The sequence below is a fragment of the Dasypus novemcinctus genome, chromosome 31 (assembly GCF_030445035.2).
Source record: "Dasypus novemcinctus isolate mDasNov1 chromosome 31, mDasNov1.1.hap2, whole genome shotgun sequence".
In the NCBI taxonomy this organism is placed as follows: Eukaryota; Metazoa; Chordata; class Mammalia; order Cingulata; family Dasypodidae; genus Dasypus; species Dasypus novemcinctus.
In genome coordinates this window covers 38175143-38196855 of record NC_080703.1, presented here as the reverse complement: position 1 = coordinate 38196855, position 21713 = coordinate 38175143, and the positions used below count along the sequence as shown (strand labels likewise).

General features: G+C 40.8%; 1 protein-coding gene and 1 long non-coding RNA gene across 2 annotated transcripts in view; one reads left to right on the top strand and one right to left on the bottom strand.

Moving 5' to 3' along the window:
• Nucleotides 1-1252: 1252 nt before the first annotated feature.
• On the bottom strand, nt 1253-17982 carry LOC139437967 (uncharacterized). The gene is made up of 3 exons (XR_011647839.1): nt 17862-17982; nt 3186-3314; nt 1253-1679 (listed from the first exon to the last, which is right to left on the bottom strand). It is a non-coding gene; the product is annotated as an uncharacterized lncRNA (long non-coding RNA).
• The window catches only part of RAB5A (RAB5A, member RAS oncogene family), a 33851-nt gene continuing 14484 nt past the window's right edge, over nt 2347-21713 (top strand). The window contains exons 1-2 of the mRNA XM_004476554.5: nt 2347-2770; nt 5930-6177. Coding sequence (XP_004476611.1) covers nt 6015-6177 — 163 coding nt within the window. The 5' untranslated portion in view covers nt 2347-2770; nt 5930-6014. The remainder of the gene's footprint in view (nt 2771-5929; nt 6178-21713) is intronic.

Here is a 21713-nt window from a genome sequence, read left to right as displayed (position 1 = left end):
GCGGCTACACCTCTGACAGATTTTAATGAAAGTATATTGTGTATTTGTCAGGTTTTCACATATAGGGGATACAGAACACCTAGCTTGGAATGTGAATGCAATTTACAGGATTCCAGTGTTAGCAAGAATGCTATGCAAATTTTGTAAAATCCAAAGTTAAAAGAAAAAATACTAGTATACTATTTCACATTTTTGAAAATTTACAATATAATTATCTAGATAGTTAATATAAATACTCCCCCCAAGAGCATTAAATGGCTTGATAGTGTGTAAATCAAGGTGCCCCTGTATAAGGACTCATTCAATTCATTCATTCTACAAATGTGTATTGAGTTCCTACTTTGTGTTAGAGAATAAACCAATCCCTAGTCTCAGGTAATTTAAATCCTAGTGAGGGTAAACAGCCATCAAGCAAACCAATTAATAAGACCAGCAGCGATGGGCGGTAATGGTTATTTCAAGTAGAGAGAATAAAGTGAGCAAAAAAGCCAAAATGGGAACACACAGGTAATAATTAGAGAACATAGAGTAGACTGGTGTGGTTAGAGCACAAAGCACTGACTTTGAGAGAGAAGGAGAATTTGGAAAAAGAATGCAAGAAAGGTGGGTTGGGACTAGGACTGAAGAATTTTAGACTCTTTTTAGCAAGAAATGATAAGCCACAGCATTTTTCAGTAGAGAAATGACTGGTTAAAGTGTAAAAAGTGGGTTGAAATCGCAATAGTGTGTATTCATTCCATTTTATATGAATACTACCATGGTCCAAGGTTTGGGGTTAAGAGCTCATATGTGGGGATCAGAGAATTTTGGGCAATAGAATACAATATTGGTTTATGAGGGAGAGAAGGAAGAGTTGAAAATGATTCTGCAGTTTCAAGTCCTGGTGACTGGGAGGCTGTGAATGCCAGTCATGAAGCAGAAACAGGTTTGGGGCAGCATGGGTTTGGTTTTGGACATCCTGTTGACATCTCTTACTTCCTGATTCTTGCTGGGATTGTCCAAAAGGTATTACCATGACTAACACATCATATTGGAACAACCCTGTGGGGATGAAGTGCCACAGATACCACGTACGTATAACACATTACGTTCTTCTGGTTAGTAATTGGGAGTTGTTCTGAAAGACTAGCTGTTCAAGGGTTCAAATCATCTTCATTGCATGATGCTGACTGAGAACCCGCAGGCTAATCTACCCCAGGAACACGTCAAAGACAAATACGTATGCCCTCACAACAGGGTTAAAATTTGAACATTGCAACTGAAAAAATAGCCTTTATTCTGAGTGGTAACCAATTAAACATTCTTCTATCAAATTACTATCAGAATTGGGGGTGGGAGTGGGGGTGAGGGCGGGCTCCAGATGCCCTGCAGAAACAATAGAAGCCTTGTCCGTTCGGTGGGATTTGACCAAAGCAGCACGCCTTAACTAAGTCGACTGTGGGGGGGGGGGGGGGGGCTGGCCTTCCGTGGAATTGTGTTCTGGAACTAAAATTGTGAAACTTAGAATCCTGCGTTACCAACTAAGCGGTGATCTTGGCCAAATAAATCTCTGCACTTCACTTTCTTCACCCTTTAAGCGGGTTCGCCTCATTAATTCCACAAACGTGACTGAAGACTTTTTTCCAGGGACTGTGCTAGACATCAGTTATAGCGATGAGGACCACTTTGAGTTAAATAGTCTAGTGTAGGAAGCATAAAATAAACGAGTTAGTTGCAGAGTGAAATCCTCGAAATACAATAAAGAGGCATAATTCCAGTAAAGAGTTCAGTACCGTAACTCGCGAAAAGTCTGAATAAAAGCTATTCTTTTAGAACTTGCCCCTCCCGACCTGAACTAGGTAAACGCTCCATAAAAGTTAAGACGCCGCCCCGCCCCACGGCCTCGCCGGGGACGGCTTTTGGGATGGGGCGGGTCGTGCCCTCCCCAGTGGGGTCAAAACGACCCGCACCCCAGGAACTTGTGGGGGGAATTGCGGCGCCGTGAAGTGTCTCGGGCTGTACAAGGCCCTCTAAGAAAATAACCCCTGGCTGAGATGCCCAGGGTTGGGGTGTTGCGGGACGGGCAGAGGGGGAGAGCCAGCTAATAATACGCAAAGGGGAAAGCTACCCGCCGCGCGAGGGCCGGGAGAAACGCTAATTTCTTAGGGTCTTTCCCCAAAGCCTCCACCTCGCCCGGAGCCCAGTAGGCCCGCCTCGGCTGACAATGGCGCTGCGGGGGGGTAGGGACGCTGGCACCACAAGCCCCGAACAGGGGTGCCGCGACCCCCGACCTCCGGGCCAGGTCACGTGACCCAGTCCCGGCGCCCCGCGAGCGAGGCCGGGGGGCGGGGCGGGGCGGGGTCGACCGGAAGTGCCGCAGGGGCGTAGCGGGCGACGTGCCGCGACGTGGCGGCGGGGCCGGCGGCGCGCGCCGGAAGTGGCGCCCGCGCTGGGACTGGAGTGTTTGTGTTTTGGTTCGTGAGGGAGCCGGCGGCTGGCCCGAGGGGAGGAGGCGGAGGAGGGAGGAGGAGGAAGAAGCAGGCAGGACCCGAGCGCCCGCGGCGGCGGCGGAGAAAGGAAAGAGGAAGGCGGAGCGGGGAGAGGCGGAGACGGAGTCCGACGGGGGCGGCCCCAGCTGCACGAGCCTCGCGCGGTCCGGCTTGAGGGGAACGGCGCGAGGAGCAGGCGCCGCCGCCAGAGCCACAGCCACAGCCTCAAACTCAGCCTCAGCCTCAGCCCCCGGGCGACGCCAGGAAGCTCCGGCCCCGCAGCTCCGCGCGCTGTGGTCCAGGTAACCGAACCGATTCCTCTCCCCGCCCTGAGCGGGCAGGGACCCCAGGTGTCCGGGACCCCAGCCCGCCAGCGGCCCCGCCGGCCCTGAGCCGCCGCCCCTTCCCCTCCCGCGCGTTAGTGCTCGGACCCGGAGAGCGGTCGAACCCCGCGTCTGCCCCGGCCGGCCTCGGGGGCCGGGGTTTGGGGACTGGCCGGGGAACGACGGGTGTCACCCTTTTCCCTTCTCAAGATGGCGCCCTGGAAGGAGGACTGGAGGCTGCGGCTCCGCCTGGCGCCTGTCCTGGCCCTCCTGGGGGTCCCAGGCAAAGCCGGGCTCGTTCTCTGGCGGAGGACGAGGAAGATGACCAAGGGGCGTGGGGGGTCCTGCTGGGTTAGGGGATCAGGACTTCGGTATCAGCTACTCAGAGACTCACCGAGGAGGAGCCGGGCCTACGGCAGGTGTGAATTTGGGGAGCTCCGCCTACCTTCAACTTCTACCGACCGGTGCTGTTGGAGGGGTGTTGGAGGCTTGTCGAGAGGCCATCTAGAGACGCTTGTCTCATCTGTGAAAAGAGGTGAACTTCAGTTTTAAAAATTCAACATTAAGGACGCCGAACACCGTCAGTGGGAAGACACCGTGAAACCTGCTGTGTCTTGTTCTCTGGAAGCTAGTTACCTTCCTGAGATTTTCAGACTTTTTAAGCTCTGAACGTCATAATTCATATATTTGGGTTTTGTCTTTTGCCCAGGTGGAATCAAAGTGTTGAGGCAGTTACCTTTTACATAACTAATGGGGGCGGGGGGGGGGGCACCTAGCTTTACATCACTGGTTTTGTTAACGTTTATTCTTAAGTTTATTCTTAATATGGGAATAATAGTACGAGCTCATGGGGTTATTGTGAGTAAAGTACATAGAACAGGGCCTGGCACAAAATAGGTGCCCAGTCAGCAGTTGTTATTAACAAAATTTTGATCAGAGAGCAACTGTAACAGTGGTTCTTCACCTTTTTGTTCCACGGACCCTTTTGTCAAGTCAGGTGAAAACCACAGACCTTGAGTCCATACTACCCTGTATATTATTTTAAAATATATAACATTGGCACCAACATTCCCAAAAGAATATTTTTTTGAGTTTCAATTCAAGCTCACGGAACCCTGGTTAAGAACCCTTGCATTAGAAGGAGTTCATAGGAGTTATTTTAAAAACGTTAAAAATGTATGTTAGGTAAAATCCTTATTTTGAGAAACAAAAGTTTTCAGTAAATTATACACACGAGGGCAGGTATAGTGTTATGCTAACTGCATAATTGTAATTAAGCTTACTTTATTTCTCATTTGAGAACCTTGGGATAACTCAAATCCAGTAGCTTTAAACCTTAAACGCCAAGGGAAGCTAGACTCTCCTTTCATTTTTATGGGAATCTGATGTTTTCTCTGAAATTTTGGAAGCACCCATAGAAATTCTGAACATGTTGTCCTCAATAAGTAATTCGGTTTGCTGTTTTGAAGATAACATATTACAAACAATTATGGAGTGTTCCAGCTGGTGTTTTGTTTAATATCTGAGGGTTTGCAGGTGCATATTCGATCTACCTGACATTTTATTGATAGTTGATCACTATCTAATGGCTACTCTAATTGCCAATTTTTAATCCCTGTTTTATGTTGGGCACTTTGTTGAGACTCATTTACATACACTGTCTCATTTAATTCTCAAAGCACCTCTGCAAGTTAAGTATTAAAGAAAAACAGACTTGGAAATTAAAGAACTTGCCCAGGCAGGAATTGATATTGCCAGGATTAGATCCCCAAGCCTGGTGTGGTTTTCGGATGTTGGGATGTGTGTTGAGGGGATTTGAGACTTTTTTTTAATTATGAAAAATATTTAAAATATTCGGAAGTAGGAAGAACCATATAATCACCTAGCTTTAGTGTTCTCATGGCCAGTCTTGTTTATTTATACTCCCATTGTGGGGAAGTAACTCTCAGACATCATAGTGTATGTTTATTAATAAATTCTTTACCAAGAGTGTGTACCTCAGATTTTATGAGGAAGGTGAACTTCTTATATGGGGTACCTGGACGAAATATATATAACAGGGTTTTTAGGGAAGGAGTCATCTTTGGGTTTAATATAATTGATTAGCAAGCGCATGATCAGATCTCAGTTAAAGAGGTAAGAAAACTATTGATTGATTTCTCTGTAGACTAAAAAAAGGAGGAAGTTCTTTGGACATATACTAATTCCTTTTGCGATTGAAAGTCGGCATTATTAGATTATAAGAAAACACAGCGAATGGAAAGAACAGACAACGGGGGAAGGGGAGAGAAATAAATAAAATAAATCTTTAAAAAAAAAAGGTTGTAAGAGAACACAAGTTGACCTCCTGCCTAGTTTTTTAAATTTGTTAAATAGAAAACAATGGCATATTTATTGTTAGCTCAAAACGACAGAAAAGTATAAGAAAATGCATCATTAATAATCCCACCACACAGAGTGTCATATTTAACACTTCTATGTGTGATATTCTTGAGCAGATGAAGAAACAGTTTTAAGTCTTTTAGACACCAGACACACAAATCTCGGGGCCTTAAAATATTTGTTATTCCATAATCAACATTAATGAAAAACATGTACCATTTACTAGAAACCTTCAAATAGTAGTAGCCAACATTTATCACACTCTTCCTAGGTTGCCTGAGAAACTGTGTGTGTGACCTCAGTCAAGCTGCTTAACCTCTCTGTGCCTCTCTTCATTTATATGTATTGTAAAAGTATCTAACTTTATAAGATGTTGAATGACCTGGAACAGTTACCTGACACACAGTTGAGCCTTTAATAAATATTAGCTTAAAAAAAAAAAAAACCCTGAAAATTAGAGTGATTTTAGGCCCAAATTTTATGGCTTTAGAGCTCCCAAGTATATCTTTTAGCCATTTTAAATTCTTCTAATTGCCTCTCTTGCTGTTTATTCTATTGAGTAAATGTTTTTTAACTTGTAAATCTTAAAAAAAAGAAAGCTTATGCCTTTAAATTATTCCAAAAGGTCTGTGTGAATTGTTACAGCTAAATGACGACTATCCAGACAGATTTACAATTGTCATATGTTACAGGCAAAATTTACCTTTACTGTGTTTCATTAATTTGAATAATTCATTCAAATTTGTTTCTTTACAGACTACTACCTCCTGAAAGAAATTGACACCTTGCATCCTGGAAATTGTTTAGAGTCTGAAATTAGAGACTTCTTTCAAATTTGGACATGGCTAATCGAGGAGCATCAAGACCCAATGGGCCAAATACTGGAAATAAAATTTGCCAGTTCAAACTAGTACTTCTGGGAGAGTCTGCTGTTGGCAAATCAAGCCTAGTGCTTCGTTTTGTGAAGGGCCAGTTTCATGAATTTCAAGAGAGTACCATTGGGGGTGAGATTTTTTTTTCCTGCTTCATTTAATCAAATCACAGTGACAAAAAATTTTTGCAGTTCTAATTGTGATGGTGAATGCCTAAATAGGTCACACAGTGAAGAAAAGAGCTGTTCAGCACACCTCAAGCTTTAAAAATATCTTGATTTTTGTTAGGTTGATATCTTTCTTCTTTTTATGTTTTGGTTTTGTGGTTAATCCCCAGTGTGGTTGTGTTGAAGCTTAGAATGCACGTACAAGTGTGTAGAATTAGTCTCCCACGTGGTAAGATTTGATTTTAACATGTATTTCTTGATAATCATTTGAAATTTCCTTAAATTAATGCATATTTGTGTTAAATTATATTGGCTTTAAAATGATCAGCAAGTTAGCCTTAAAATCCTAATTTTAAATAACTAGGCTATAAATTAATTTGCACTTTTTTGTAATATTAAATTTAATTAAACACTAGTAGGATAAACATTTTGTTTATTTAACTAGGGTAAGGGAAGAGAAAAAGTGAGAGATCAGTGGAAAGGGACATGAAAGGAAAATGGGACCTAGAGAGAAAGATGAAAGAAGAGAGGGAAGAGGTGAGTAAACTAAAGAGGTGCTTTGTACAGTGTTTGTAGTAATACAGAAATGAGGGGAAGGTACGATGGAAGATGCCAGACAGAAGAGAAAACAGTACAATATTGTGAGTAGAAGACTGGAATCCAGAAATTAAAAAATTAAATTTAAACAAAGCTTAACAACTGTGTAGCAGTTGGGAAAGACACCTAACTTCTATGGGGCCTCATTGTCTTCCTCTGTGGAATGAAACATTGGGATTAGATGATATCAGAAGGGCCACACAGCTTTAATTCATAATGTTTTGCAGAGAATATGTAACCAAGTATTTTATATGTGTGTGTGTGTGTGTGTGTGTGTATTTTTTAAAGGTATTGTGTCTGTCTTAGCCTCATACTTAAAGAAAAAAACTTCTGAAATACATAAGGTAAATAGATAACACGGGCATGTGGCAATTTCATAAAATTCATCTTTTAGATACATAACTTCATATTACTCTGCTCTGCATGTAAGTTTACGTTCTCAAGCCTAATACTCTTGAGGATTTTATTATTTATATCAGATCCTTTGGACAACTCTATCACTTCCTGGCTTTTCCCTATTTTTATAAGAAACATTTACTTAAGTAGTATTATATATAGGTAATAAGTGGTATTTCCACTTTAATATGCTTAGTAGTAGAAGGGTGACTGTTATCCTCTTACCTTTGTGTATTATTTTACAATGTTGTTTTTGTTGCATGTTTTTTTTATAATTGGTGAGCACCAAAACTTCTTTTATGTCATGGACCTTTTATTTTTGGATCAGAAATGTTAAAAAATTTTTCATGGCTTGTTATATTACACTTCCTTTGTAGTTTCTTTGTAGTTATGACTGGTTTAGTAATGAAACATTATCTCTAAAGGTTTAGCCTCCTCCACAAAACAAATAGGGCCAAAGATAACTGGCTCATCTGGAAGGGAGAGTTTTAAAGACTGCTAGGTCATATCCACCCACCTTAAACAGAAAGTGAAAGTTGTAACTGCTGTTTCGCTAGAGATTATCAGTGTCAGCATTTCCCAAAGTGTATATGTGTGTGCCTGTGTGTATATTTATGTGTGTGTATTCTTGGTCAAATACCTGAGCCAAGTAAGTTTGGGACTTGCTATATACTATCCTCCCCTACTTCATTGTACATATTAAAATAATGAAAGCTTTGTGACGTACTGTAGCACAGAACTTAATTCCCAGGAAGGTTTGCAGGAGCCTAAGGTTAGATTTTTGATAATCCAATCTTTTAATTTTTTTTTTCCTAATGACATCTCAAAAGAAAAATTTACCCCATATCAGTGCATCATAAATATGCATATCCTCTGATAAATGTTAGTTTATATATGTAATCTCCCTTTCCATTTAATACCAATTAAATTGCCTACTCTTTATTAATTTTTCATAAAGGTATTCATTACTGTATATAAAGCTTCCTTAATTTCTACTTGTGCAATTTAAGTCGAGTGGTTTAAAAACAATTCTAGAAGGAATTGTACCAGGATTTCGGTGTTATGGTTTTTCAACACTTTAACTATGTCTGTCACATATTAATACCTTTAGGAGGTTATGACAGTGCCATTAGATTATAGTTGTGGACACTGTTCTTTTATGCTCTTTGCTAAACAGCCATTTCACCCTAGATTATGTAGTAGATCCAAGCATTTAAAGATTCTAAAATTTGGGCCTTTTAGTGGTCAACTGCAAAAGTTCATGACTTGTAAATAATACGTATTTTGTTTTGGCTGATGTGTGGTGGGAATTACCTATCAAATAAACCTGGCCAATTACTTTGCATTTCAACTTTTTTATTTGACTTTCTATATCTAGAAACATTAGGTATGATTCCAAAGTACATAAAAGTTTCGTTTCTATTTGTGTTCTAAGATGAAGATCCTATGTTGTACACCCTTGAGAATCTGCTAATTCTAGAACCTTAATATTCATCAAGAATGTCTTTCGTTTGTGTGGTTCTTCCTAAACATGGTAGTTTAAGAATCCCATTTGCCTCACCGTACCCCATACCCTGCCCCTTGACCAAGTTGCAGGCTTGATGAAATTATGTAGCAGGTGTGACATTTTGGGGATTTCTGATTTGAATGTAGGGCTTTGAAGTCTACATGAAATTTATGTTCCTATTATTTGTCTAAATCAAGCCTAGAGTTTAGCAAGGAGCATTAGGCTCATAGAGCTGACTTCCTTCTTCACTTGCTATTTTAGCTCCACGCTCAGTAGTTCCTCAGTAGTAAATATTTGTTGAATGGTAAGGCTAGCAATCTTTCACATAGCACCTAGAATACACGAAGACTTTATTGCCACACCTAATCAAGGATTGATTATACAGAAAACTGATTAAAGAAATTAAGTATCTTTTTAAGTTACTATCAGAAACTGTTAACTGTAAGTGGAGTGCCTAACGTAACTATTTCATAGTTGTTTACTTGATTGCTTTTTTCTGGAAGAAAACGCTCATTATACTTCTACATTTAACACCCATCCACTTTCCTTTAAGGGACTAGCAGGCCTTATTTTTCTTTTTGGCCTTTACATCTAAGGGGGAAAAATGATACTGTCAAAGTTAAGAAGAACAAGGCCAGTTTCAAAGTTAGTAGTAGTAGTAGTTTACCTTATCAGTTTCCAGCCAGTTCTTTTTTGAGAATGAAGCATTGTAGTTAAGAGAGGAGACCCTGGATCCAGATTGTTAGATTTCAGATTCTTGCTCCAGCTCATACCAGGTGCTACATGATCTTAGGCAAGTCATATGCAGCTTTATATTCCTCTTACATGAAAGGGAAATAATCATACGTACCTCACAAGGTTTTTCATAAGGATTAAATGAAATAGTGCATACAAATACTTTAGTACAATGCCAGGCACAGGTTAAAGTATATATTAAATGTTAACATTAACTCTAGCATCATCACCTTTCTTTTATTTATTTTTTTTGAGGTACTGGGGGCAGGGGATTGAACCCAGGACCTCCCATGTGGGAGGTGGGTGCTCAACTGCTTGAACCACAGCTGCTCCCCCACCAGCTGTTTTGCTGCGTCAGTTTATTCATTGCTGATTATTTTGTTCTTTTGTCATGACATGGCATTATTTTCAAAGGGTGACTGTTAGCACCTAATGCATAGTTTTTGGTTTAGGATTTGGAAAATTTTTTAAATTTTAGGTCCAGATTTTCTTAAATTAACAAAATAAGATAGGAAACTTTATAATAAAAGCAAAAATTGAGTCTTCCTAAATACGAAGGTTTGCACATTCATTTAAGTAGATAGCATGAGCATTTACAACCAAGTTTCTTAAAATTCTGTCCGGTAAATTATTATTAATTCCCTCTATGGGTTGTCACATATGTGGACAAATGGTTATGTATATTACATTAAATGCAAGCTACTCACATCAGCTAACAGTGAGGCAAATTACACAATTAAGTAGAATAGTACATGTATGCAGATTTTAAAGAAAATTGCTTCCTAAACAGAAATAAAAGTGAGACAGAAAATTTTAATCTGAATAATACATGTTTTCCCTGTTGAAGACAGCTTTATAATACACTAATGCCCTTTACTTGTTAGCTGAGAGTTATAATATGTGGAAATGAATCGTTTGGTTTTAAGTGAAAGAATACTATCTTTATGCATATTATTTCTTCTTAGATAATATACAGTCACTATTTGAGGTAGGTTATATTGCTTAGAAAAATATCTTTTAATAGCCTTAACAGTTATTACCCAGCATCCTATTTTTAAATGATGTCCTATATATGACTAGTTAAACATATTCCAGTGAGTTGGGAGTCAGTAGGTTTGGTTATAATCCTTATGCCCATTTATAAATACTTTGGTGATCCCCTGTTTATATATCTGTAAATGGGAGGGTTGAGCTAGAGGATAGCCAAGGATCCCTCTAGAGTAAATGTTCTTTTTTAAAGTGGGTACTCTTCTTGTGTTAAACAATACAGTCAATACAATTAAACCATTTTTCCTCTTAAAATGTATTTCAAGACTTGGGATTATGATGAGCATCTGTTTTTGCTCTGTGTCATTCATTCATTCCCTCTGGTAACTGCTGAAGTGTTTAAAGCTGGCAGAATGAGTTTGACAAATAGCTCTACATACAGTAATTTATTGCTTTTATTTTGCTGTGTATTGGGAAACAAGATTATCAAGCTTGTATAAAATTCATGCGCCCAACAGATTTACCAAGTTCTGACAGTGCTAAGTACTAGAAATCAAAGATGATCTTATGGTTCAGTGTGGGAGACCCCTTAAGTAAACATTATACTATAATCAGATAATGTATGTTTTAAAGTAAAGGTATGTAAAAGTTGTATTACATACCACTTTTTAAATTAAGCCTAAATTTGTCATTTATTACAAATTATTCTCAAAAGAGGAAATACTTTAAAAAGTAGTCACAGTGACGTTCTGAAGAAATCTATTAATTTACATAAGGTTTTGTGCCTGGACTTTATAACATCTATTTTAACTGCACTCAGTCCAGTTTTGTTAGTTGTTTGGTTCTTCATTCTGTTCTGAAGATTTAAGATTTCTGAATAGTATTTAAGGTTTTTGTAGACACCGTGAAAGACACATAGAAGGCACTTAGTTTTTAACAATAGTGGGTGGGGAGAAATGTTAAAAAAAAAAAAAGGTTTCTAATTGTTCACACCACAAACACCTGATACTTAAAAGCTGGACACTCACCTTTTAATGACTTCTCTCAAACTTTTCTAGTTTCAATGCAAAAGGATTAATGTGCTTTGCCTGACACACATAGTAAGGAGCAGATAAAAGAATTCTGTTCAGGAACCTTTCTATTAGATCATATATCACTGGAAGAGTTTTTTCTTACCTTCTTTTGACAATATTAAGAATAAATCCATTTCCTCAGGATGTACTCAGGGTAACTTTTTAAAAGTTACTTGAAGTAATTATTTGTTGTCAACTTACCATAATGGTCATCGGTGTATATTCAACTTTAGTTTGCTTTTTCCCCTTCTCAATTAATCTTAGCTTCTTGCTTAACCTTCCTAAATTTTTATTTGCAAAAACAAGCAAATATGCAAATGCATATTTATATATTTTTTCTTATTTCTCCTGCTTTCTTGTATGAAAGGTAGCATACAAGATGCCTCACTCTAAATCTTCTTTTTCAGTAGTAATATAAAAACTTTACTATTTTTAAAGACATTTTTTGTCACACACACCCGCCCCCCTTCCGCCCCCCGTCTGCTCTCTGTGTCCATATGCTGTGTGTTCTTCTTTGTCTGCTTGTATTCTCATTAGGCGGCTCTGGGAACCGATCCTGGGACTTTCTGGAATGGGGAGAGAGGCAGTTACTCTCTTGCGCCACCTCAGCTCCCCTGTTCTGCTATGTCATCTTATTTTCTCTCCTCTGTGTCTCTTGTTGTGTCATCTTGCTGTGTCAGCTCTCCATGTTGGCTGGCACTCCCGCGTTGGGCGGCTTACGCACGTGAAGTGGCATTCCCATGCAGGCTGGCTCTTCTGTGTGGGGCTGCATTCCAGTGTGGGCTGCCATTCCGTGTGGGCCAGCTTGCCGAATGGGCCACCATCCCCCAACCAGGAGGCCCTGGGCATCAAACCCTGGACCTCCCACATCGTACATGGGAGCCCAATTGGTTGAGGCACATCCATTTTCCAGACTTTGCTTTTAATAGAGGAAATAAGAATTCTGACTTGATAAAAACATAGAAAACATTTTTTTAAACTGTTACTTTCTCCCTTTTAGGTCTCACACTATCTGATGTTACATATGCCTTGTCTTGCCTATGACTCATGCTAAGTTAATTTATGACAGAATAACATTTGGAGCCATCTTTTGCCAACAGGCGTCTTAATAGAGGAGAATACAAATATGAAAGAGTGAGTCTAGCAACAGGAATAACTCCAGAGTTCCTTTCTGTCCCTTTTTTTTTTGGTCAGTGGCAACCTTGATGCAAGCATGAACTCTCTTACCTACTAATTACTAAGTTCTGTAAGATGAAAGTGAGCATTATGAAACTCACAGATTGGGTTTTGAAAGTAAAATATCCTTAGTGACTTAAAATGTGACAAAACAATTAAGTATTAATGACATTCACCCTTTTTTCAAGGTAATAAGGTGGGAAAGTGTAGAAGCAGGATGAGGAATGAGGTTTTGTGGCCTCCCTTTCCACAGTTGAAGATGATAGCAGAGACTCTAAGGAAATGATCTGGTATGTGACTATGGTCATGTAATTATCAGATACCTTCAGAAATCTGGTTTAAAGTAGGAGTATAAGAGTACAGATGACATAAGTATTCTGTCATAGAATGTGCAGTACTTGACAGATGTATGCCCTCTTAGTTCACCACTTAATAAGGACAACAGTGTTAAGTATTTTGAAAAAAGTTAAAAGTAGAATATTAGATAAAAATTTAAATACCCATATTCCTAAATTACTGAGATTTTAACACTACTGTTCTCATTTTTATGTCATATTTTTCATTAATTTGTGAGTCAAAATTCAAAAGGTTTAAAAAGATTTGCTGTGAAAAAGTCTCTCCCCATCTTCTCTTAGCCATTCTGTTCTTCCCAGAGGCTTTTGTTATTTATCACTTTGTTATATATCCTTGCAAAGTTACTGTTAACTGAGTTTATATATTGTCCTCTCCCCCTTTTGTTATTTTTAAGCAGTTTTATTGAGATATATTCACATACCATAAAATCTTTCCAAATTCTTTAATCAGTGACTTTTAGTGTGATCAGAATGTTGTACATTCATCACAACAAAAGATTTTAGAACAATTTCATTACCCAAAAAATAAAAACCCCATACTGTTAGTCATTTCTTAGTCCCTCTATCCTTCCCAGTCTTAACATAACCACTAATCTGAATTCATCTTTATAAATTGATTTATATTTACATTTTATATAAAAGGAATCATACAATATGTAGTACTTTGTGTACGGTTTCTTTCACTTAGAATAATGTGGGTTTTTTGTCTGATATTAACATCTTGTAGTATTAACATACATTTGTTTACCCTTCAAAGAAGAACGGTCTTATATATGCACTTTTACCCATATTCACATTTCACAGGCAGTATTACTATGCTGTATATTCCGAAGTTACATTTTTAGTAATATATATGACCTTAGATTTTCCCTTTAAACCACTGTCATACACACATAACAGTACTGCTAGTAACAAACATTCTGTTATGCTTTCACCTCTTCTCTTCATTTCCAAAGATCCTCAGCTTTCCATTCTTGAACCCATTCTATTTTCTGGTGACCCATACTCAAGTTATTAATTTGATGAGATTACTCATTCCTCCTTTTTTAAATATATTTTTAAAATTTTTTAAAAAGATACTTAGATTTACATAAATGTTATATCAAAAATAAAGGGAATTCCCATATGCTCCGCTCCCTACAGCTCCCACATTTTCCCATGTTAACAACTCCTTCATTAGTGTGGTACACTGATTACAATTGATCAACATATTTTGGAGCATTTCCACTAAGCATGGATTATACGTGTAATTTACTCTCCCACACAATTTTTTAAGTTATGGCAAGATATATAATGGCCTATATCTGTCATTACAGTGACATCCAGGACAATTCCTAAGTTCCAGAAATGCCCCCATATTACACCTCTTTTTCCTCTCTCCCTGCCTTCGGAACCTCCAGTAGCCACTGCCTCCACATCACTGATTTAATTCTTACATTGCTAGCATCACACAGTAAGTCTGTAGTAGAATATCAGTAAGTCTGTTTTGGTCCATAGTTCATTCCCCAATCCTGAGGATTCTGAGATGGTGATAAGCACTCCACCTCTAATTGAGAGGGGACTTTGATCCCCTAGGGCAGATGGATTGGACGCTCTTGCAATTGTAGACTCTCTTGGTTCCTTGAGATAGTCGTTGTCCATCATCTCCTTGTTAGTTGTCCTGGGTGAGACTTCTTAACAGCTGCATAATATTTCATCATGTGAATACAGCAGTTTGTTGATCCATTCATCGGTTGATGGACACATGGGCTGTTTCCAACTTTTGGCAATCGTGAATAATGCTGCTGTAAACATCAGTGTGCAGGTGTCTGTTCATGTCACCACTCTCAGTTCTTCTGGGTTTATACCCAGTAGTTGTATTGCTGGGTCACATGGCAAATCTGTGAACTGTCAAACAGTCCTCCACAGTGCTGTACCATTCTACATTCCATCAACAGTGAATAAGTTTTCCTCTCTCTCCACATCCTCTCCAATACTTGTATTCTCTTTTTAATAGTCATCATTCTGATAGGTATGAAATGATAACTCATTGTGGTTTTGATATGCATTTCCCTAATCACTAGTGGTGTTGACTATTTTTTTCTGTTGTTGTGTGTGCTTTGGGTGTAAGGTCCAAGAAACCACCACCTACCACAAGGTCTTTTAAGAGGTTTCCCTACATTTCCGTCTGGTAGTTTTATGGTCCTTCCTTTTCTGTTTAGGTCTTTGATCCATTCTGAGTTGATTCTTGTATAGAGAATGAAATAGGGGTCCTCTTGCATTTTTTTGATTATGGATATCCTAGTTCTCCCAGAACCATTTGTTGGAGAGACTGTTTTATCCTGTCAACATGGACTTGGTAGGTTTGTCAAAAACCAGTTGACTGGGAAGCGGACTTGGCCCAGTGGTTAGGGCGTCCATCTACTACATGGGAGGTTCGCGGTTCAAACCCTGGGCCTCCTTGACCCGTGTGGAGCTGGCCCACGTGCAGTGCTGATGCACGCAAGGAGTGCCATGCCACGCCATGCAGGGGAGCCCCACGCACAAGGAGTGCACCCTGTAAGGAGAGCCACCCAGTGCGAAAGAAAGTGTAGCCTGCCCAGGAATGGTGCTGCACACATGGAGAGCTGACACAACAAGATGACGCAACTAAAAGAAACACAGATTCCAGTGCCTCTGACAAAAACAGAAGCGGACAAAGAAGACACAGCAAATAGACACAGAGAACAGACAACTGGGGTGGGGGGGGGGAAGGGAGAGAAATAAATAAATAAATCTTTTTTTAAAAACCAAACAGACAAACAGAAAAACCAGTTGACCATAGAGGTGAGGATTTATTTCTGGACTCTCAATTCTTTTCCGATATGTCTGTCTATGCCAGTGTCATGCTTTTGACCACAGTAGCTTTGTAATATGTTTCAAGTTAAGGCAAAGAAATTCCTCTTGTGTCACTCTTTGTTTAGATTGCTTTTAGCTGTTCAAGTGTACTTTCCCTTCCAAATGAATTTGGCAATTACCTTTTCTAGTTCTGAAAATAAAGCTGTTGGAATTTTGATTGGTATTGCATTAAATCTAGAAATCATTTGGGGTAGGATTGACATCTACATGATATTTAGTCTCTAATCCATGAACATGGAAACACATTTGTTTATGTCTTCATTGATTTCTTGTAGCATTGTTTTGTAATTTTTTGCATTTATGCCCTATACTGCTTTGGTTAAATTGATTGCTAGTTACTTGAGTCTTTTTCTTGCTATTGTAAATAGAATTTTTCCCCCAGTTTCCTTCTCAGGTTGTTCAATACTAGCATAGAGAAATATTACTGATTTTTACGTGTTACTTCTGTATTTCACACCTTTTTGGCATTTAATGCCTGTTTTGTCTGGTATTTGCTTCCCCTGCTCCTTTTTGGTTATTGTTTGCATGGAGTATCTTTTCCCAGCCTTTCACTTTCAGCCATTTTGTATCCCTGAGTCTAAGGTGAGTCTCTTGTAGGCAGCATATGGATGGCTTGTTTTTTTAATCTATCAACCTATGTCTTTTGATTGGGAAGTTTAACCCATTCACATTTGATATTTAAATAACATTATTTACTTCCACCATTTTTTTCTTTGGTTTTCATACATCATATCTTATTTCTCCTGTCTTTTTACTCTTGTTTACCCTTTCAACTATTCTTGTTTTCTATACTCTCCTCTAAGCCCCTCTCTTGTGTCTTTTTTTTCAGACTGTAAAGCTCCCTTTAATATTTTCTGCAGTGGTGGGTTCTTTTTTATGAACTCTGTTACTTTGTTTGTGAATGTTTTAAATTCACCTTCATATTTTAAGAATAATTTTGCTGGATAAAGAATTCTCAGCTGGCAGTTTTTCTCTTTCAGTAACCTGATTTTATCATGCCACTGTCTTCTGGCCTCCATGGTTTCTAATGAGAAATCCACACTATGTCTTAACTGGGGTCCCTTGTATGTGATGGTTTGCTTCTCCCTTGCAGCTCTCAGAATTTCCTCTTTATCTTTGATGTTTGACATTCTGAGTAGTATGTGTCTTGGTGTAAGTATTCGCATTTATTCTAATTGGGGTACACTGTGCTTGTACATGTAAGTTTATTTCTTTCATGAGAGTTGGGACGTTTTCATCCATTATTTCTTGAAATATTCTTTCTACCCCTCTTCCCTTCTCCTCTTCTTGAACCCCCATGACATGAATGTTGTGTTTCAGGTTATCATTCAACACTTAGAGCTGCTGCTCAAATTTTTTCCATTCTTTTCTATTTCACCTGTTCTGCTTTGTGTATCGCTTATTCTTTCTTGTTTTTCAAGTCTGCTGTTGTATGCCTCTAATGTGGTTTTTTTTATAAGCTTTAAAAAATTGAATTTATTTTTTTAAAAGGCAAAAAAAAAACACCTTGTTGCCCATCGGCTTAAAGATTCACCTCTTTAGCAGAATTCCTGAGCCATAAAGGGTAGGGAGATCACGAGTGTTGAAGCCCCTGCTAAAGGAGGACTCGGGCAGGGGTCCTTGCTGCGCCTCCCTCCCGTGCACACACCTGCCTCTCCAGCCTCCCAGAGGCCCAGGTCTGACTCCCGCCAGCCGACCCGCAGAGCCCACTCGGGTCTTGTCTAAGAAGGGTCGGGCAACGTGCCGACCCTGGAGCAGCTCGCCAGCTCCGCACCCTGGCCCGCCGCCACCCGAGGCGGTTCCACCGAAACCCGACGGCCGCCGGCGCCGCGGGCATGGCCCTTCCCGGCGACCCGAGGGACAGGGCCGCCGGGCGCCGCGCCTCCGCAGGCCGAGGCGGCTCCAGCCGCGGGCGGGAGGGCGCAGGCGGGGCCGGCCTCGCGCTTACCTGGGCAGAGGCTCGCGGTTCTGAAGGGGTCCGGCGAGGCTGAGCAGGGCCAGCGCCTCCCGAGACGCCGGGAACTGGTGGCCGGGAAATGGCGGCGGGGAACCGGTGGCGGGGAAATGGCGGCCGGGAGGCGCCCTCCGGCGGGTCTGATCCCCTGGGAAGAGGCGGTGCCCGCCCCAGAGCGGCCCCTGCAAGCCCCGCCCCCGGGCGGGCACGCGGCCTTCCCGGGGAGCCCTGGCCCCGCCCCAGGAATGGCGCGCGCTCCTCGACTTAAAGGGGCCCTGCGCCGGCCCCGCTGCCGGGACAGCCGCCTCTACCGTGGTTTGTAAAATCTCACCAGTCGTGTCTTTCAATAATGAGTTCTGTTACTTTGCATTCAGGTTATCAAATTTTTTGTGCTTTCTGTATTTTTTTTTTAATTTATTTATATTTATCACCGCACCCCACCCCTAGACGGTTCTCTCCTCTGTCTGTTGTTTGCTCACCTTTTCCAGGAAACACCAGGAACTGAATGTGGGTCTTCCCACATGGGAGGCGAGTGCCCAACGGCCTGATGCACATTCACTGGCTCTGGGCTGTGGTGTCTGCTGATGTATGGCATCTGCTCCTTGTGTGGGGTGCGGCGTCTGCTCGTCTTTAAGAGGCACTGGGGCCTGAGCCTGGGACCTCCCTGTGGTAGGGGGTGCCCAGCTGGTTCGGGCCACATCCACTTCCCTCTCTGTGTCTTTTTTTTTTTTTTAAGATTTATTTATTTATTCATTCCTCTCCCCTTTCCCCCCCACCCCCCTCCCTGGTTGTCTGTTGTTCTGTCTATTGGCTGCGTCTTTGTCCGCTTCTGTTGTTGTCAGTGGCACAGGAATCTGTGTTTCTTTTTGTTGTGTCATCTTGCTATGTCAGCTCTCCGTGTGTGTGGCACCATTCCTGGGCAGGCTGCACGTTCTTTCACGCTAGGCGGCTCTCCTTACGGGGCGCACTCCTTGTACGTGGGGCTCCCCTACGCGGGGGACACCCCTGCGTGGCAGGGCACTCCTTGCACACATCAGCACTGCGCATGGGCCAGCTCCACACGGGTCAAGAAGACCTGGGGTTTGAACCGTGGACCTCCCATGTGGTAGACGGACGCCCTAACCACTGGGCCAAGTCCACTTCCCCCCTTTTTGATGTCTTTTATTTCTTTAGCTATATTGTCTTTGTATTTGTTGATTTGATTTTGGAAATTTGTATGACTCTTGATGAGTTTTCTCAAATCCTGCGTCTTTTCTGGCTTTGATACATTCCTTTTCCTGGGCCATTTCTTCCATTTTTTTTAGGATGGCTTGTAATTTTTTGCTGATGTCAGAGCATCTGATTAAGATGGTGAGTTTACTCAGATGCTCGATTTCTCTCTCTTTCATAGTACTTTAGTGGCAGGAGGCTGTGTTACTGCTCTTCTTTGATCCCTGGTTAACCTGATCTGGGTATTTAGGATTGTCCCTGTCAGTTGCTGAAATCTGTGCCCTGGGCTCAGTATTGGGTTACAGACCTGCTTCCAGGGGTCTTGGAGAGAGAGGCTGTACAGGCCAGAAAAGAGCCTATCCTATTTACTTTTAATTTTCTCGAGTGTACTTCCTTGGTCTGCCTGCAGATGGCACACTTTGGCAGCCATCTTGTTTCAAAGCCTGGTTTGATTGAGTTTTTTGTGACACGGACTGGAATAATGTTATAGAGGATCCTGCCTGGAGGCTAAGAGCCTCATAATTCAAACTTTCTCAGAGGCAGTTTTCTAGCCTTTGCTGGCAGCCCCTTCCCTTTCCTTTGGTAGGGAATAATTCCACTCCCTTCTGCATCTTCAACAACCTGTCCTGGTCAGCAGAGAGGGAGATTAAGAGGGTCGGATATCTTTAGTCCCTTGCTGGCTTCCAAGGAAAACAGTGACATAGTCCCACCTGGCCTGGAAGGGCTCATGGGACTTGCAGACCAAATTTGTGGTTCAAAGCTGAGTCAGTCTTAGGCTGTGTGTGTCTCTCTCTCCATTTTCCTGGGACAATCTTTATGTGTAGATGCTGACCTAGAGGCATGAGATTTCAAGTGTCTATAGGATAGGGGTGGGTGTTGACAGTTGCAGCTGCCAATTTTAAGTCACAGTTTTGTTTTCACAATACTTTTCCTTTGCCCCCCTCTCTTTGGGGTGATGTCTAGCCTTCCCCTAGTGTCCTAAACCCTAGGTGATTTTTTTCCAGGCTATTTCTGCCTGTCGTCTAACTATTTTTCTGGGAGAAAAAAGAGTTCCATATCTTTCTCACCCTCCTTCTTCCTGGAAGTGCCCCTTTTTACATAATTTGAAACCTACCAGCCCTTACTGCAATATAATATGCCTTACATTTTTACTCTTCCAGTGATCTATTGCTGAGAAACACGTGACTCCAAAACTTAGTGACTTGAGCTAACAATCATTTTATTATCTCTCATGGGTTTGGGGGTTAAGTGGACTTAGTGTGTGGTTCTCACTCTGGATCTCATGTAGTTTCAGTCAGTGATGGAGCTAGAGTCATCTCAAGATATCTGGCAGTTGATACTGGTGGTTGCTGAGGTCTTCAGCTGGAACTGCCAGCCTGAACACCTGCATGTGGCTGCGTTTGAATAAGGGGCCTGCGCATGCCAGGTGGGAGCTGGGTGGCCTTTATGACCCAGACCCCAAATCCACATAGATAACATCAGTTCTTTTCTAGTCCCAGGCCTGCAGGGATTCAAGGGAAGGGGACATAGACCTCACCTCTTGATGGGAAGTGTTGGGAGTGTCATGTAAGAATGATGTAGTATGAGAAATCTCAGTGCAGCTATCTTGGGAGATACAGTCTGCCCTAAGCTCTAGTCATAACATTTTATGAAGAGCCTCCTCCATTTTCTTGACTTTAATAGTATTCTCTTGCATGGGTCATGTTAATTTATTTAATCAGTCCTCTCGTTTTAGATGTGTACGTTGTCTTATATCTTTGCCTATTATAGTGCTGCAATGAATAACTTAATGCATAATTACTTCCCCTGTATCCAAGTATATCTGTAGTAAAAATTCCTGGATTAGGATTGCTATGCCAAAGGTTATATAAACATTTGTAATTCTGTCAGTTTTCCAAATTGCCTCCAGCCACCAGTACACAGTGCCTGTTACCCCACTTTTACCAACTCAGGGTTATCATACTTTTAGATCTTTGCCATTCTTGGAGGTGAAACTACACTGATCTCTGCATTTTTCTCTTATTATGAGTGAGGCCAGGTATCTTCATATTTTTGGAGTCTTTTGTGTTTCCTTTTTCTTTTTATAACTTCATGATTTTTTACATAGTTTCAGTTATAATAGTTATACTATTGTGTTCCATTTCATGTAGTAATGGTAATTTTCCTCAATTTCTGTTTTCATATTTTAATAACTGATATCCCATTTTCTTATATTTCAATATTGCTGGATAATTAATATGTTTGCATTTTGTTTGCTGTTTTAGGAGGTCATCTAATAGTGGATCTCTTGGATTTTTTTTCTTCTGTATTTATTTCTGTAAGGTCATTTTCTAGATATGTTTACTAAACCAAGAGGAATTTTATCTAATGACTGTGGATTAAAAAGATTCCAGTCTTTTCATCACTCTTTTCTCCCTTAAAGATATACCAATTTCTTTGGGAGTTGTTGGTGTAGATAATTATGTTCTTAGATTACAGGTTTCCTGTAATTGTTACACTGAGGCTTAGTCTTCCCTGTCTCATCTCCTTTCTTTAACTCCTCTTTCCATCCCTGTATTTCAAAGTTCTCAATTACAACTTTCAAACCGAGTAGATAGGTTTATTGCTAACTATGAAGGAATTACTTTCCAGGCAGAT